Below are 14895 nucleotides of genomic sequence, written 5' to 3'. Positions count from 1 at the left end.
ATTTGGCTGTTGTTTTACACTGGAAGAGTTACCTCTGGAATAGAAACTTTTAAAATAAACTAAAATGCAGTTCTTCATATAACAAATTAGTGCAAAACCCCAAATGACCCTCCTGGAAAAGGTGTATGAGAACATAGTATGGAATAGGTAAGCAAACCCAAATTTAGAAAGTACAAACAAACCTGGTGCTAATGGCTTAACTGCCACTTAAATTGTGGTTTTGTCTACAGAAAATGATGAATCATCCAAGACGGATCTGCACAGGCCAAAGCCAATGCAGGAGAAAGTAATATCACTGACTAAAGCAGATGAGAGGATCCTTCGGTGTTCGGGTTTTTCCTCTATCCCAATATACACCTCCATTACCATCAAGTAAGGTATTCTAAGGATGTAAGGACATCGTGTATTTACTCCTCCTTGAAAAATTCAGTTTACTCACAGAACCGCGGCGGCTTACTATTTTTAACTGAAATTTATTCTCAAAAGAACAGACAAATACTTATTTTTCAAGGCAACAACCGACCAAAACAGCTCGGTTGTGTTACCCAAACGTCGGTCAACACCGGCCTGACACTGGCTGGGGACGAAGGGAAGGAAACGTGGCGGTGCTCCCGCCTTTGAGGGCCCTCCCCCGCTCGCTGCGCCTCTCGTTCCGTCCCGGCTGCGGGCCCGCTCCGTCTCCCACCCCCAGACACCGGCACAGCCCCGGCAACGCTCGGCAGCCCCCGGCCATCGACCACAGCAACCCCCCACGCCAGGCAGGCGGCGGGCAGGGCCCTTAAGTAGCCATCGCCATTGCCTGAAGGCGCCGCGCGGAGCCCGGCGAGGCTGAGGGGCGGCGCAGGATTCAGGCGCTGCCCGGGGCAGCCCTGTTTGACCGTTGTGCGGCTGGGGCCTGATTTCGAATGGCAGAGCGGCCCAATCAGGGGCGCGGGCGGGGAAGGGCGCTGGGTTTGAGCCAGGCGGTAACCGGCGGCGGGGCAGCGCGGCAGGGCCTGGTCCGGTGGCGGGGGGTGACGATGTCGCCGGGCAGAGTCTGAGAGGCGGCGGGCGGCTAGGGAGAGAGGTGGGGGTAGGCGGCGGGCGGCTAGGGAGAGAGGTGGGGGTAGGCGGCGGGCGCTGGGATGGCGGAGCAGAGGCGGCGGCTGGTGCGGCTGGCGGTGCTGGAGGAGCTCCGGGCCTCCTACGGGATTAAGGTGAAGAGCGGGAGCTGCCTAGCGCCGGCGGCCAAGCAGCCCGGAGCGGCGGCCGCGGAGGTAAGGGGTTGGGGGGCCGGTAACGCTGCGGTGCTCACGGAGGGCAGCCGGGCTCCGTCGGGCCGGGGTAGAGCGGCGGCTGCCGCTGCGGGAGCAAGGGTTGCACAGGCCCGGGGAGCTGCTCTTCCACCCCCGGCCAGGCCGGGTGGCCACCGGCTCCGGCAGCAGTGCCGTTACCGCAACGCTGTTCCCCTGCCAGCCCCTGGGGGAAACGTCTTAATCCCCGCAATGGGGAAAGTCGGTGTTTTTCCCCCTTTTTCCTCAGAAAGCGAATGGTGCAGGCGGCTGTCAGGACAGCCGTGTTGTGATTTAGTGAGATAATGGTTCAGTGATGCTGCCTTTCCCCCCCCGCCCGTTTAGGACTTGAATGTTGCCAGCCAGAGCAGATGGTGAAGGAGGCGTCTTCCTCTTTTTGTTAGTGTAGTTGATACTCTCTCTAACGCGTACCTCTGGTCTATGTGAGAGCTTTTTACGCTTTACTGTGCTTGATGTCACTCTCTATGGAATTTAAGTCTTAGTCATTGTATTATTTCTTGGAATCTGTAGCTAGTTTGTAGTTTCTAAAAGCTTTATGTCTTTTATTTTACTTGATTCCTTAGACTTTTGGTTTGAAGAGCATTATTTACGTGCTTTCTTAGTGTAAGACATGACTATGGGTATTTTGGTACAGATAGATCTGGCCTTGATTTGCCTGTGCGATGAGGAATTAAATCTGTACTGTTATCTTAAATACCTACTGTGCATTCACTGAAGGAAAAGTGCGTTTTCTGTCTCAGGACTTTAATTTAAAACTAAAGTATCATAATAGATGCTAGTTTATACATCACTGAAATCTATTTCTGGACACTGATCTTCTGGTAGACTCTAATATATAAAGCATGGAACACTTTCAAGTCCTAAACAAGATCCCTGTGCAACTGATACGGCACAGAACTGAGCATTCTCAGAATGAGCTTTCTGTAAGGCTGAGAATATATTACAAAATGCTGCAGTAACCCTTGGTCAATATAAGCCAAAGAAGTTTTGAAAACTCATGCTTGAGTTGGGTTGTTTGCAAAGGGAGGGAACAAAAGTAAAGTCAGAATTAGTTTCTTCCCCCTTGTCAATATCAGGCATCTTGTTCTAGACTTTTTTTTTTTCCATTTGAAGGGAAAGTAATAAGAACTGTGAATAATAGATGTATGTCATAATAAAAGATGTTTATATAGCTGTCTAGTGCTTAAATTTTATACAAGGGAGAAAACATGTATTTAATTAACAACTGAGCAAGGTAGGAAAAGGTATAGAATAACATTATTTTTTTTATGCTGGGGGAATTCTGTTTCTATTTTAAGGGACCAGACATAACTTTATTTTAAGAACTTAAATCATGACTTCTGATATTTCAAACAAAACCTAGTTAAGCGAGGATATTGGTTATGAATTTTAAATGTTGAATTGCAAGCCACTGGAATTCTCTATTACATAATCTTGTAAATACAGAGAAATATTATATCTTGGTGTTAATTTTCTTTTTGTACTTTTAGTAGCACCTGGAATACAATGACAAATGTGTGTTGCTTCTCTTTTCTTATCATGTTATGCTTGTTTTCTCTAGGACAGATAGGCCGAAGGTGGCCAAATGGCTTAGTTATTGATTAACTATTTTATCAACATGGTCAGCACTTTGAATTTCAGGTATAAATGACCAAGAGTTTGCATTCGCCTCTGATAACAAGCCAGTCCCTCCCCCAGTCCTCTTGTGATTGGGGGAGGGCCTGGCTTGCATGTTCTGTAAATATAAATAGAAAAGCGGTGGAGCAAAGAAATGAAATTGCAAGTTGTTACATGGAAATAGGGGCTTTTATAACTGAAACAACTGTGCAGTAACCTCAGATAAACAATTTAGAAAAAACGCTGTTGGTGAGCATCAGTAGTAATGACTGAAGAAATTGCTTGTTTTCTAATATGTAACAGATGCTCTGATGCCTTGCTATAAGGCAATGGATTTATAACAGTTTCCTAGATAGAAATGCTAAATATGAGAGTTCAGAACAGTTTTCCAGACTATTCTGTTGAGTCTAATCCTCCCTGAAACAGCAATCTTGAGTGCCTCAGATGAAGAAAACACTTTAAAAAAGCAAACAAACAAAAAAAACCAACCCAAAAGTTACTTCACGTATGTTGTGTTGATTTTAAGAAAAACTTAAGGGTGACTTAGTCAATTTGAAAAGGTAAGATGAGATTCCAGAGCAGTGTGTTTAATATCCTTACTGATTTGGTGGCCTTACGGGAAAGCTGACTCCTTGTAAAATAGGTGCAAAAACATAGTGCAGAAAATTCTATTCTTTAACAGTAATCTAGGGTGTTACCTGTAACTAGAATCAGCAGAGGCTCAGATATCTAGAGTTGATAATGCTTTTCCTGGCGATACCTCTTATCTGAAAGACTTTGTTTTTTGTCTTAACTACCCTTCTGTTTGTGCTTTGTGGACTACGTGCTTTTCTGTAATATGTAGTTGGTAATCCTATCAACTTTTGTATAATATTAACTGAATTTTGTATTTTAGGGTAAAATCTTTGGAGTATCTTTTCACGCATTGCCACAATCACTTGTGCCAGAATATGGTTATATTCCAAGGTAAATTACACTGTATATTTAGTTTTACTCTTACTTTGTTCTTTTTATAGTATTAAACTCTTGTCAGAAGAGGGAACGTAATATTTGTTCCAGGTCTGCTAAAGCTTCTGGGGGATATAAGAATAGTTTCAGTTGGGGAAGGAGGTATGCAGAAGTGAGATGGGGAATTCAGAGCCACAGCTATCGTTCAGTTGTATTTCTTTATACTACTTGTAATCTTGGAGAACTATCCTATATATTATCTATTTATAATGAAATAGTTTTTCTGGAAAAAACAAGCTTTATTCTGAATGTCAGAATTATGTTGCTGTTCTTTCCTCAGCTTTCTTGTTGATACTTGTGAATATTTGGAAGAACATGTTCATACAGAGGGACTCTTCAGAAAGTCTGGATCTCTTGTTCGTTTAAAAGCCTTAAAGGTATTCTCTAAACCCCCTTTTTTTTTTTTTTTAATGAGCTGCATTTCACTTGATCATCTGCACGTTTTAGGTTTTGGACTCTTTTCAGTCATATTTGAGTTCCAATATTGGACATAGACTGGTAACGTTACCTACTGTAGAAATGAGAGGAGATCTAGTCCAGAAACTGGCCTTGTGGTGGTGGTGTTTTGGTTTTGTCTTTTTTTTTTTTTCTAGGAAATTTTTCAGCTTTCCAGACGGTGAGAATACACTTGTGACTGAACAAACTTGTTAGCAGTTATGCACATTGGATACTGTGAGGATTTTTGTTTAGCAGTGTTTTCCCAGAAGGATGTGTACCTGGGAAACATGTAGATCAACACGTGGCCTGACAACATCGCCTGTGTCTTTTTGTGTATACTGTAGTTACGTAAAACATGACAAGGCTGAAACTAAAAATGGGGAAGATATGACTGTCTTTTCTGATACAGGCCAGAGGATTAATGCGTAAACTTAGAAATCCGATGGCATGTTGAAGACTTCAGATCATGTTTCTTATCAACAGAGTAAACTGGATCAAGGTGAAAACTGCCTCTCAACTGCACTGCCGTGTGATGTTGCAGGGCTGCTTAAACAGTTCTTTAGAGAGCTGCCAGAGCCCATCCTCCCACTCCACCTGCAGGAAGGCCTTCTCAAAGCTCAGCAGCTAGGAAATGAGAAGAAAACTGCAACTGTGTTGCTGTCGTGTTTGATGGCCGACAGAACAATTGAAGCTTTGAGATACTTTTTCAACTTTCTGAGAACTGTGTCCCTAAGGTCAGTGTAAAGAGAGTGCTTGTGAACAGCTCCCAATTCCTTAACAAATTCTCTTTCCAGGCAACTGCTGTAACTTTCTGTGAGTGGCTTGTGACTTTCTTATCTGCAGTCATTCACTAGAATTCAGTCACAGTCTTTTCTTTCATGAATTCAAAGTGTTTTCTTTATGAAACCTTATTTTGCTGGAGACTTGACTGTGTTCCGTTCTTTCATAGCTGTATTCCTTGTTCTTTTTTGGAAAGCAAAAGGAGTGACTGGTAAAATAATCTAACTGATACCTTGCATTCCCCAAAACTGTACAGGGTCTATAACATCTTGATTTCAAGAACGTAGTTGTGAGGTTATCTAGCCTGGGGTGCATGTCTACATATTAATCTCGCTGTGTGAGCACTCAAGTGAATGACTGTGTTTTATTTTTTTTCCAACTGCATTTGTCTTATTAGGTCTTTTCTCTCTCCACTGTTTATGTCCTGATATTTTGCGTAAAAAACCAACAAATAAACCCTTTTCTTGTTAAGATCCAATGAAAACAGAATGGATAGCAGTAATCTGGCAGTGATTTTTGCTCCCAACCTCTTGCACTCGAGTGAAAATGAAAAGATGTCAGCCAGTACAGAAAAAAAAATTCGCTTGCAAGCCGCTGTTGTGCAAACACTTATTGATCAAGCAGCAGAAATCGGTAAGGTGATAAATGTTTATCAAAATGCCTTGTTGTACATATTTGTCTATAGCTTTTCTTTTCAACTTTTTAAGTAACTAAAAAAAAAAATATTTCTCAACTAATTCAGGACAAGTACCAGCATTTATCTTGGAAAAGATTCCTGCAATGTTAGGTGTTGATACCTTTCAATCTACTCCCTCACTGTGGGGCCACGAAGACAGTGAAAATGAGTCTCCCAGTGAATGTAAGAAGAGGAGGCACCGAAGTGTTGGGGGTAGGTATGTTGTGTGAAAGTTTCTGTAACTAAAATAGAATTATTTTGAGACTTCAGATATGCTGATCCTAAGCACTTTTTTCTTCCACAAGCAGAATAGATGCCTTTGAAATTTGTTGTGTTGATTTGCGAAATCTATATAAGACTTCAGTGATCACATCACTTTGTTGTGTATTACTCTGAGTTTATTCTAATGTGTCTCTTGTCTACTGAAGAAGCTATTTTGCTCATGTTCGGATTTGTGAAGCCAGATTAATGTTCCAGCTTTTTGTTGAGTCAACTTCAGATCACTGATAAAGTAAAGATTTATATTTTTTTTGCTAGTTTTGAAATTGTACTTGGACCCTCAAAGATATCGTATACTTTGACAGGTCAGATCACGAGAACGCAAGGATATAAATGGCATGTGTGTTTTGAATTAGAGTAACTAATTTGTATGTTAAAGTGTAACTCTGAATTGGATATTATTGGATAACATGTGCTCTGATCATGGATCTGTTTGGGTTAGGTTTTTTCAGTTCCTATTCAATAGGGTGGTTTGGGGTTTTTTTGCCAAATGTGGGCAATCAAATGGTATATTCTCTGTTCTTCTGCATTGTCTTTGAGGAAATACTATGGAATACGTATACTTGACTTGATTCAAATCCACTATAACATTCAGATTGTATGCATTGCTATAAAAGTATGAGTATGTATTTAGCTCATGGACTCGGCATGTTAAACCTAACACAATTGAATTTAAGGCTTTATTATTGTATATGTTTAGCTAAGGCATGGGGCTTTTTTGTGTAATATACTTTTCCACTCTGAAGAAGGGAGATCATCCTGGAATTGCAAAGTGATAAATGTTTATGAAAGTTAAAATTTTGAGGAGAAACAGTTAGAATTTGTTAATTCTGTGAAATAGGTTCTAGTAGTAGGCAGCTTCTACTCTTTCTCCAGATAGAGTAAAATATAGTATTACTACACTTTATCTATTTTCAAAGATGAGTTTTTAAAAACTACCTGATACCTACCAGACACCATAAAAGAAGTACCATAGGCTTGTAGTTTGCTAAGCTTTGTTATCAACACATGGAAATACAACTGTAGGTTGCAATAGCACTTAAAAATACTTCCATTTTACACCTTCAAAAGTAAGAAAACAAGTAAAACTTCATGCATATACTCTGCTGGGTTTAATTTTGACTTTTAAAAAAAACACAAACCAAAACACCACCCCAAAACAAAAGCACATAGTTAACAGAAAAGTTGTACGTTATTTCTTTGTAAGACCAAAATTTCATACTTCTATTCGGGCCTAACTTCAAAGCTCTAAGAGCTTTTTCAGCTTCAAGACGACTGTCCAGCAAAGTGAGAATGTCTGTGAGACTTTCTGTGAGAAAGACTTCAATGGATCCCTTGTAGGTTTGCCTACAAGAAACCAGAAGGCATTTAATTTTATAATGACCAGTAGAATTGTCTACAAAAAACTTCTGTTGTCTGTGCATGGATTTTTTTATTATTTTTTTTGGTAAGGAAAATAGAATTTTTCAGTTGTTTTGAAAGCAACAAAAACTATGTTGGTGAGAAGATCTGCACTATAGTTTTCTTCACATAAAGCATATCAGTTTAAATGGTTTATTTCTCTCTGAAAGAATACAAATTAAACTTGAATTGAAAAAGGAGCAAGACAAACTTCATATTTAAACTTGATTGCTCGGTGTGTCTTGCATTTCAGATATTGTTAGTGGAGCATTGAATAAATTTAAATCTAACAGAACACCCTCCACTACACCTCAACAAGACAGAAGCGGTAGGTATTGGTGTATTTGTACTAAATAAAGCCCATGCAGTATCTTCTGGATTTGTGAACTATATTCCACGTTTTTTTTTAACTGAAGAAAAAAACTTAGTTGAAGTTAAGTCATTATGCTGAAGTTGTTTAAAATTTTGAATATAGATACATATTTATTGAGGATACTGCATTTACTGTAGTTCTTGGAGCAGCTACAGTCACCACAGCCATGGGCTGTGCGATTCTAGGATTGCACAACTGAACTTGCGCTTTTTATCTAATGCACACTAAGGCTTCCGTGCAGTAGTGCAGCATTTTATCTTGGGAATGAATTTGCCAGGACTGGAATTCTATCACTCTTACTCTGTCCCTTAAACTTACAGGAGATTACTATACTTTTTTGTTTCCTCCTAATGCCTATATTTTATTTATGTGTGGTTTGGGATTTTCCTTTCTGTTACTCTAACTTGTAAAAAAACCCCAGCAAAATAGAAAAACAAACCCTAAGCTATACTGACTGCTTTGCCTGTTCAAAGTGCATGTACTTTTGCTAAGCTTTTACAACAACTTTCTTTCAGAGTTTAAAAAACAAAACTGTTTATTTTAGTAAAACTCTCAACTTTTTAAGCTGTTACTGCAAATTTGTTTTCTTAATTTCAGTCCTTTCATCAGTGACTCCAGTGGTTCTTACTCCAAGCACCAAGCGTAAACTTCCAACTGATTGCTCTCAGGGCTTGTCCAGCAAGAAGAGAAGATCTTTTAAGCATAGTTTTGCTTTTGAATTGTTACCTAGTAGTATTTTTAATAGCAGCTCGACACCAGCATCAGGTACAGTGCCTTCATTTTTTCCTTGCTACTTGAAGCGGTTTGTTTATGGGTTTTAATTTAAATGTACAGACTTTTGTTTATGTTAGGCAGTCATTGATAATCTTCACTTAACGGTGTTCCTTGCACTGCTTTCCTGTTTTGATAAATCCTGTTTATGTTCATCAGTGACTGTCATGTTACATGGATTGAGCAAGAGCAAAATTCTGTTTCTTGTTTTCTGTTACATTAATCTCTCAAATCTGTAATCCTGATGTCTCTCTTATGTTTTTCAGTCCCTCTGTATCACCTAGGTTATGCTCACATTTCTGTTTTAGCACGCAAATCCATGAAGACTGCCTATACTTCCAACCTCTTAAAACTTGTAGCTGCCTTCTGTCTCCTAAATACATAAATAGCTGGTCTTAGCTCTATGTAAAATGTAATTGTTGCTGTTATAAAGGTTCTTTCTTGAATCCGATCACCTCTTGTTTTCTCTAGATGCTAATTAATCTCAAAATTCTATATAAAAAGTTTTATTTTTGTTTGACAGTGTTTTAATACTACTTCATTCCACTAAAGTGCTTCCAACTGTCAGGCTCTTCTACAAATCCTAGTTTATTTTTGTTTGGTTCCTTAATGTGCTGCCAACTGAAGTTAGCCAATTTAGAAATTTCTTTTTACTCTATATTTGTTTTGCTTGAAGATGATTTCTGCCCCCCCCCCCCCCCCCCCCTCAGTCGAGTGGTATAAAACTTCTTGCTTTTGTTTATTAAATCACAGAATGGTTTGGGTTGGAAGGGACCTTAAAGATCATCTAGTTCCAATCCCCCTGCCGTGGGCAGGGACACCTCCCCATAAAATTCTTGTTTCTATGGATAAGCAAACCAAAGCCGTGACATTTTCTAAAGATAGTAGTAATGCATCTGTTTCATAAAAAAGTTTAGTAGTAGAATAACAACTCTTTCATTTATTGCTGCTTTAACTGTTCTGGCTAGGTATGTAAAAAAGCACACTGCAAATAAATTAGATTCAGTCGTAATATTTTCTTACTAAGCTCTTAAATTTGAGGAACTGATCTGATGATAGCAATGGGAAAACTTAATTGAGGTAGTAATATAAGTAGCATGCAATTGATTACAATCCGGATACTTCTATGGATGCTACAAGCAACAGCTTAATATTAAATGAAAGTGGAAGTCAAAGTAATTTCAAGCCAGCATTCCACAAAATATGCAAACAAATCTGTGCTGTTTAAAAGCCTATTCTTGATTGTATTAACTGTTAAGTCTTTATCTGAAAAAATTTGACTGTTTTAAGATTGTGTAAACATCATTTTGTTCCTGTAGTTCAGTTTGAAGCAAGCCCTTGTGTGTCTCTTGAGTCATCGCAAACCTCACTGTCTCCTTCAACTGGTGGTGAAAATCATCTGTCTAGTACAGGGAACAGAAGAAGTAAAAGACATGCAAGCAAAAAATTATACAGGTAATCTGCCTTACCTCTCAAAAACTAATTTGAAAAGGTCGGTCTAGACCCCTTGATGAATGACGTGTAAAATCTCAACCTGTCTTTAAAATGATCTTTTTTGCTGTTCAAAATATACCAAAATTTTATAGTAACCTTAAAATCATCGGATCTTCCAATGTGGCAAGGTGGAGCTCAAAACAAAATTAGATCTGGTATAGTGGTCTCCTGTGCCTATTAAAAAAGCTTGGCAAGAAGGCAATAGAAGAAGTAAAAGTACAGGAAATAACTATAAATAAATGTCAGGATGTTTTCATTGCCCTCCTAAAGAGTTTTTTATGTGTCAGTTCTTCCCTTCTGTCCTCCCAGGGCTGAATCGGGAAAGACAGGCTGTTTTTCTCCAAAGATTAGCCGAAAAGAAATGGTTCGTCGGTCATTACGTTTGAAATTTGGTTTGGGGAAAAGCAACAGAGAAATGGTAAGTATTCTGCCTCTAAACCAGTCTTCTTGTTACCGTGCAAACTTTAATCCTAAATTTTGTGTGTTGCTTTTCAGTGGCAGGAAAGACTTGGTATAGTGGAGGGATCACAGCATAACTGGAACTGCTATCAAGTACAAGAAGCCCTAGGTTTATTTTCATAGCAGTAACTGATCAGTTTGTACTGGGTTCGCCTGGGATGGGGCAAGAGGCTGGGGGAGGGGACAGCTGACCTGAATTGACCAAGGAACTATTCCATGCAATATAATGTCATGCTCATCAACAAAACTGGGATGAGGGGAGTTTTTGCAAAGTAGCCACTGCTCAGGGACTGGCTGGGCATCCATCTGTTTGCTGTGACTGCGCATCGCTTTTGCATCCCTTGTGAGTTAGAGTTGTGTGTTTGTGGGTTTGTTTGTTGTGGTGTGTTCCCCCCCCCCCCCCGCCCCCCCCTCCTTTTGCCTCTTCAGTTCTCTCTTATCCTGCTGGGGAGTGAGTAGGCATCTGGACAGGAGCTTACCTGCCAGCTGGGGTCAAAACACCACACTTGTGATCAGTAGGTCTCACAGTTCCTGAAATTCAGATATGATAGAGCCTATGCGCAGAATCACTATGTTCAGAACATGGTTAAGCCCACCTTACTGCAGGTGGGTTTTTTCCCTACCTAGGTCTACAGAGAATTAAGAGTAGTGGCTGATTTGCATAACCTTTTCCTGCAGGTTCCTCTGTGAATAAGATTCCAGATTAAAAGTTTATATGAAAGCAATTAACACCTTTTGTTTGTTCAAGAATATTGTATCAGGATGTGCGGCTGGCAATAGATCTGCAAATATTGGAAGGCGTCTTGCGAGTCAACAAGGTTTGGAAAGCAGAACTGAATGTGTGAAGAGAGATGTACTCTTCAGCCCATGTGTCAATGAAAAATTCCCTAAGAAAGGTAAGTATCTAACAACATAATAGATGGGGAAAACTTTTGCTTTTGTAAAGCAAAAGTAACTTTATGGATAAAGGTATAAAAGCAATTGGATTAAAAGTGCTTCTAGATAGTATGAGTAAAGTTACTTGAAAGTTAATGGCTCCTGGGGAAAAAGAATTGGTTTAGGAGAGGCTTGTTGTGTTTCTAGCATATTTTAGTAGTTCTCTTTTGTTAGTTAAACAACATGAGATGCGTGATTTCAGTTCCTAATATTATGACTTTTCACATCTCTGAAACTTAAGGGAGTAACGGCATCTTTAAATTCAGTGCTGCTTTGATAATTAGGGGGGGGGTAGCAAGAATTTTGCCTAGAATGATCACTAAAATTCTCAAGATATTATTCTTAAACACTGTGATGTTTATTTTAAGGTTCAAAGAACGTGAGCAAGTCAGAAGAAAACTTGCTAACTCCAAAATGTCAGGATAAAGTAGTACACCGAATGTCATGGTATAGTCCTACTGTTACACATTCTCAGGCGATCAGCAGGAATGAGGGAATTCTGCCAGGACACCCTGAAACAGGAATCGGTTCTTCAGAATCTGTTTTGATATTTGGAAAGCCACCTGTTGTTCCGGATGAATTCAAATCCACAACTGTAAGCAAACAGGACAAGAGTTTAGAACTTTTGCTTTGCGAAGAGGGAAATAATTCAACTGCAGAAACATTACTGAGAGTTAAGCAAGCCTTCTCTGCATCTGGAAGTAATCTTCACAATTTGATAGGTGATACAAAATCTTCCTTCTCAGATGTAGCAGGCGAAACATTAAATGAAACTCTGTGTCTCAAAGGGCTAAGCCCAGAGAAAGAATTGTCAGCTGAAGAAGTTTCTGAAAATCTAGCAAATACAAAATCCGGAGAGCCGCACCAATTTAGTCAATCTTACGCTATTGATAAACAGCAATCAAAAAAAGATGAAATTCAAATTGTGGAGAAAAAAAACTTCAAAACTTCTATTAAGATTGAACTTCAGGTCCCAAAACCAGATATAAAAAATGTAACAGAACTTCCTGTGCCTCAAGTACTGCCCAGGGAAGACAAGTTGAGTGTTCAGAACAGTTCATCAAAAGATGACTTATACAAATCGGATTCCTTCGGAAGAAAAGAGGAAATAGAATTAACACACTCGAAACCAGCTGAAAACTGCATGGTACAATGCTGTAATTTGGAAGAAGATACCGTTAAACTTTCTGCGGCAGGACAGCTTCCTACTTTGCAGTTGCCTAAATCACAAAATGAAGTAGGCAACCAATACTTGCAAGCTGAAAATTCTGATAAAACTTTAACTACAACATCAACTGTTTCTGAACATGGGAAGGTTTCTGACCACATACAATGGTTCAACAAGCTTTCATTAAATGATCCAAGTTCTGCAAGCAAAACTAAACTACCTCTTAAGTTTCAACGTACTCCTGTTAGACAGTCTGTAAGAAGAATTAATTCCTTGTTGGAGGCTAACAGACGATCTGTAAGCTCTCAGCTCCTTAAAGCAAGTGATGTTGGTTCACCACTTGTTAAATCTTCGAGCTACGATTCTGCACTATTCTCCTGCACAGAAAAGCCCTCAAAGAATTCCATGGCTTTGCCACTCAGGAGTGAAAGTGCATGTGACCAAGTTTCTATGTCTCGCAAGCAGCTAGAATTAAGATCCAAATCATGTTGCAGGCCGTTAAATCCACCAGAGAAGCCTGATGTTTCTGTCAGAACTGCTGGAATCCATGAACAGAAAGCAACTGTTCCTCCATCAAAGTCTGTTCTAGAAGATCTAACCAATCATGAAACAGTGAAATCCGTCGTAAAAGTTAATGCACATATAAATATCCCAGGTGCTGCCCCAGAAAAATCTTCAATCACAAGAAGTGCTTCAGGAAAAGAAAAAATTCGTTATAGAGGCTCTCCAAAGAATCCAATAGCTACAGTGAAACTGCTACGAACTGCAAAACCAGTAGACTTATAAGATCAAATATGATGGCTAAATGGGCTTATTGTAACTTGGTTAACCTTCGGAAAATCTAAATTCGTATGATTTTTTTTTTTAGCTCTAATTTTTGTGTTTTGATTTATTTTTTTTAGCTGTATGAGTCATGGACTTGTACAAATAACAATTTATGTTGAGGTTTTCTTCATTTACCGAAACTTTTGTAAATGCTAGTCAGTTCATCCAAATTAATTTGACTTCTAAAACAAAAATAACCCGTTTTTAGAAATGTTTGTGTTAGATCTCATATTTGATTATCTCAGCTTCTAAAAACACGCTGTGTTCTCCCAAAACAGTTTTTGCAGTATTTAGACTAAGTACCAAGGGGTTTTTTTAAATAATAAAAATCTCAGACATTTAGAAGTAACAGCCATTTGAAAGAAAATATCTTGATGCTGAGTATTGATAGTTAAATTTATTTACTACTTAGTTTTAAGTGTATTTTAGCACTACTTTGATATTTAAGTTGGACCTTACACCAGCTGTACTTCTTTTGAGACTATGTTTTTTATTTCTATTGGAGTAAATTGGGAGCGTATTTTCCTTGTTGAGTAGGTAAATTAATTAGATTTTGACATGTACGCACACGCTGGACAGCTATTAGAACACATAGAAGGCAAATGTGCAGTTTATTCAAGAAGTGAAAAGTCTTAAAACTTAGTCCAGTGATGTGTTCTGTAATAGGTACCAAGTATTTTAAGTTGTAAGCAGTAAAATGTTTTATCTTAATATGAAAGGATGGGTTTAACTTATTTTTAGAGCAATAGTATAGCGTTAACTAGATGGTGCGGAAGCAGGTTTTAGATGCTGATAATGTTGCAAGAGACGAATGTGAGAAGCCATAGTTTGTTAAAAGTTGATTTGCACAAGCAAATGTTTACAGCTTTTGGAATTAAAACTGTTTGTCTGTCATCAGTTGTAAAACTATTTAAGAGTAAACACTTGAAACTGTTCATTAGCTTTCTGTATGTGCGAATTGCTTATTGGCAAAATGTAAGACCTGAAAGCACTGGTTACTTTTGGTTTTAATAAAACCATTGGTTTTGTCCCCTTTCTGAGCCCATTCTTCTATACTGACTTAGAAATTTAGATTATGTTGTCATATGCAAACTGTGGACATCAAAAATGAGTAAGTCTGAAGCCGGAAGTGATTCTCTTCTGGTTCTCCCTTTTGTTCATCTTAGATACATGTTGGTGATTCTTACAAGTAGCAAAAGGTGTGGTGCAACATAATTTAGCAGCAGTAGAATTCTAAAGCTCTTGAGTGACGTGTTACTGAAAGGAATAGCTCTGCTTGCTTTCTGGTGGAGGCCTCCTGCCCCCATCAGCCCAGCTCAGCTGCCTCGCTCTTGCTATGTTATTGTTAAGATCTAACATTAGGGAAACAGCCTGGAGA

At 39.1% G+C, this 14895-nt stretch overlaps 1 protein-coding gene across 2 annotated transcripts; it reads left to right on the top strand.

The window, feature by feature from the left end:
- The first annotated feature begins 890 nt into the window (after window positions 1-890).
- On the top strand, window positions 891-14557 carry ARHGAP11A (Rho GTPase activating protein 11A). Of its 2 annotated transcripts, XM_074584997.1 has the most exons (12): window positions 891-1256; window positions 3805-3875; window positions 4198-4294; window positions 4839-5089; window positions 5608-5768; window positions 5878-6024; window positions 7745-7819; window positions 8462-8629; window positions 9955-10090; window positions 10439-10547; window positions 11337-11484; window positions 11893-14557. In XM_074584997.1, exons 1-12 carry the CDS (start codon window positions 1125-1127, stop codon window positions 13476-13478), a joined length of 3081 nt encoding a protein of 1026 aa, XP_074441098.1. In that variant the 5' UTR covers window positions 891-1124; the 3' UTR covers window positions 13479-14557. The 2 variants fall into 2 exon arrangements, with proteins under 2 accessions (XP_074441098.1, XP_074441101.1); XM_074585000.1 differs by lacking the exon at window positions 7745-7819.
- The last annotated feature ends 338 nt before the right edge of the window (window positions 14558-14895 follow it).

The sequence above is a fragment of the Larus michahellis genome, chromosome 4 (genome assembly GCF_964199755.1).
Source record: "Larus michahellis chromosome 4, bLarMic1.1, whole genome shotgun sequence".
In the NCBI taxonomy this organism is placed as follows: domain Eukaryota; kingdom Metazoa; phylum Chordata; class Aves; order Charadriiformes; family Laridae; genus Larus; species Larus michahellis.
The sequence above is the reverse complement of the archived record's forward strand: the minus strand, read 5'-3'. Positions and strand labels throughout refer to the sequence as shown.

What these genes read in the sequence shown, in the direction of transcription:
- ARHGAP11A (XM_074584997.1), top strand. Translation starts at nt 1,125, where the DNA reads ATGGCGGAGCAGAGGCGGCGGCTGGTGCGGCTGGCGGTGCTGGAGGAG. An exon ending in TGATCAAGCAGCAGAAATCG is followed by an intron (nt 5,769 to 5,877) that starts GTAAGGTGATAA and finishes CAACTAATTCAG; the next exon opens with GACAAGTACCAGCATTTATC. An exon ending in GAGGCACCGAAGTGTTGGGG is followed by an intron (nt 6,025 to 7,744) that starts GTAGGTATGTTG and finishes CTTGCATTTCAG; the next exon opens with ATATTGTTAGTGGAGCATTG.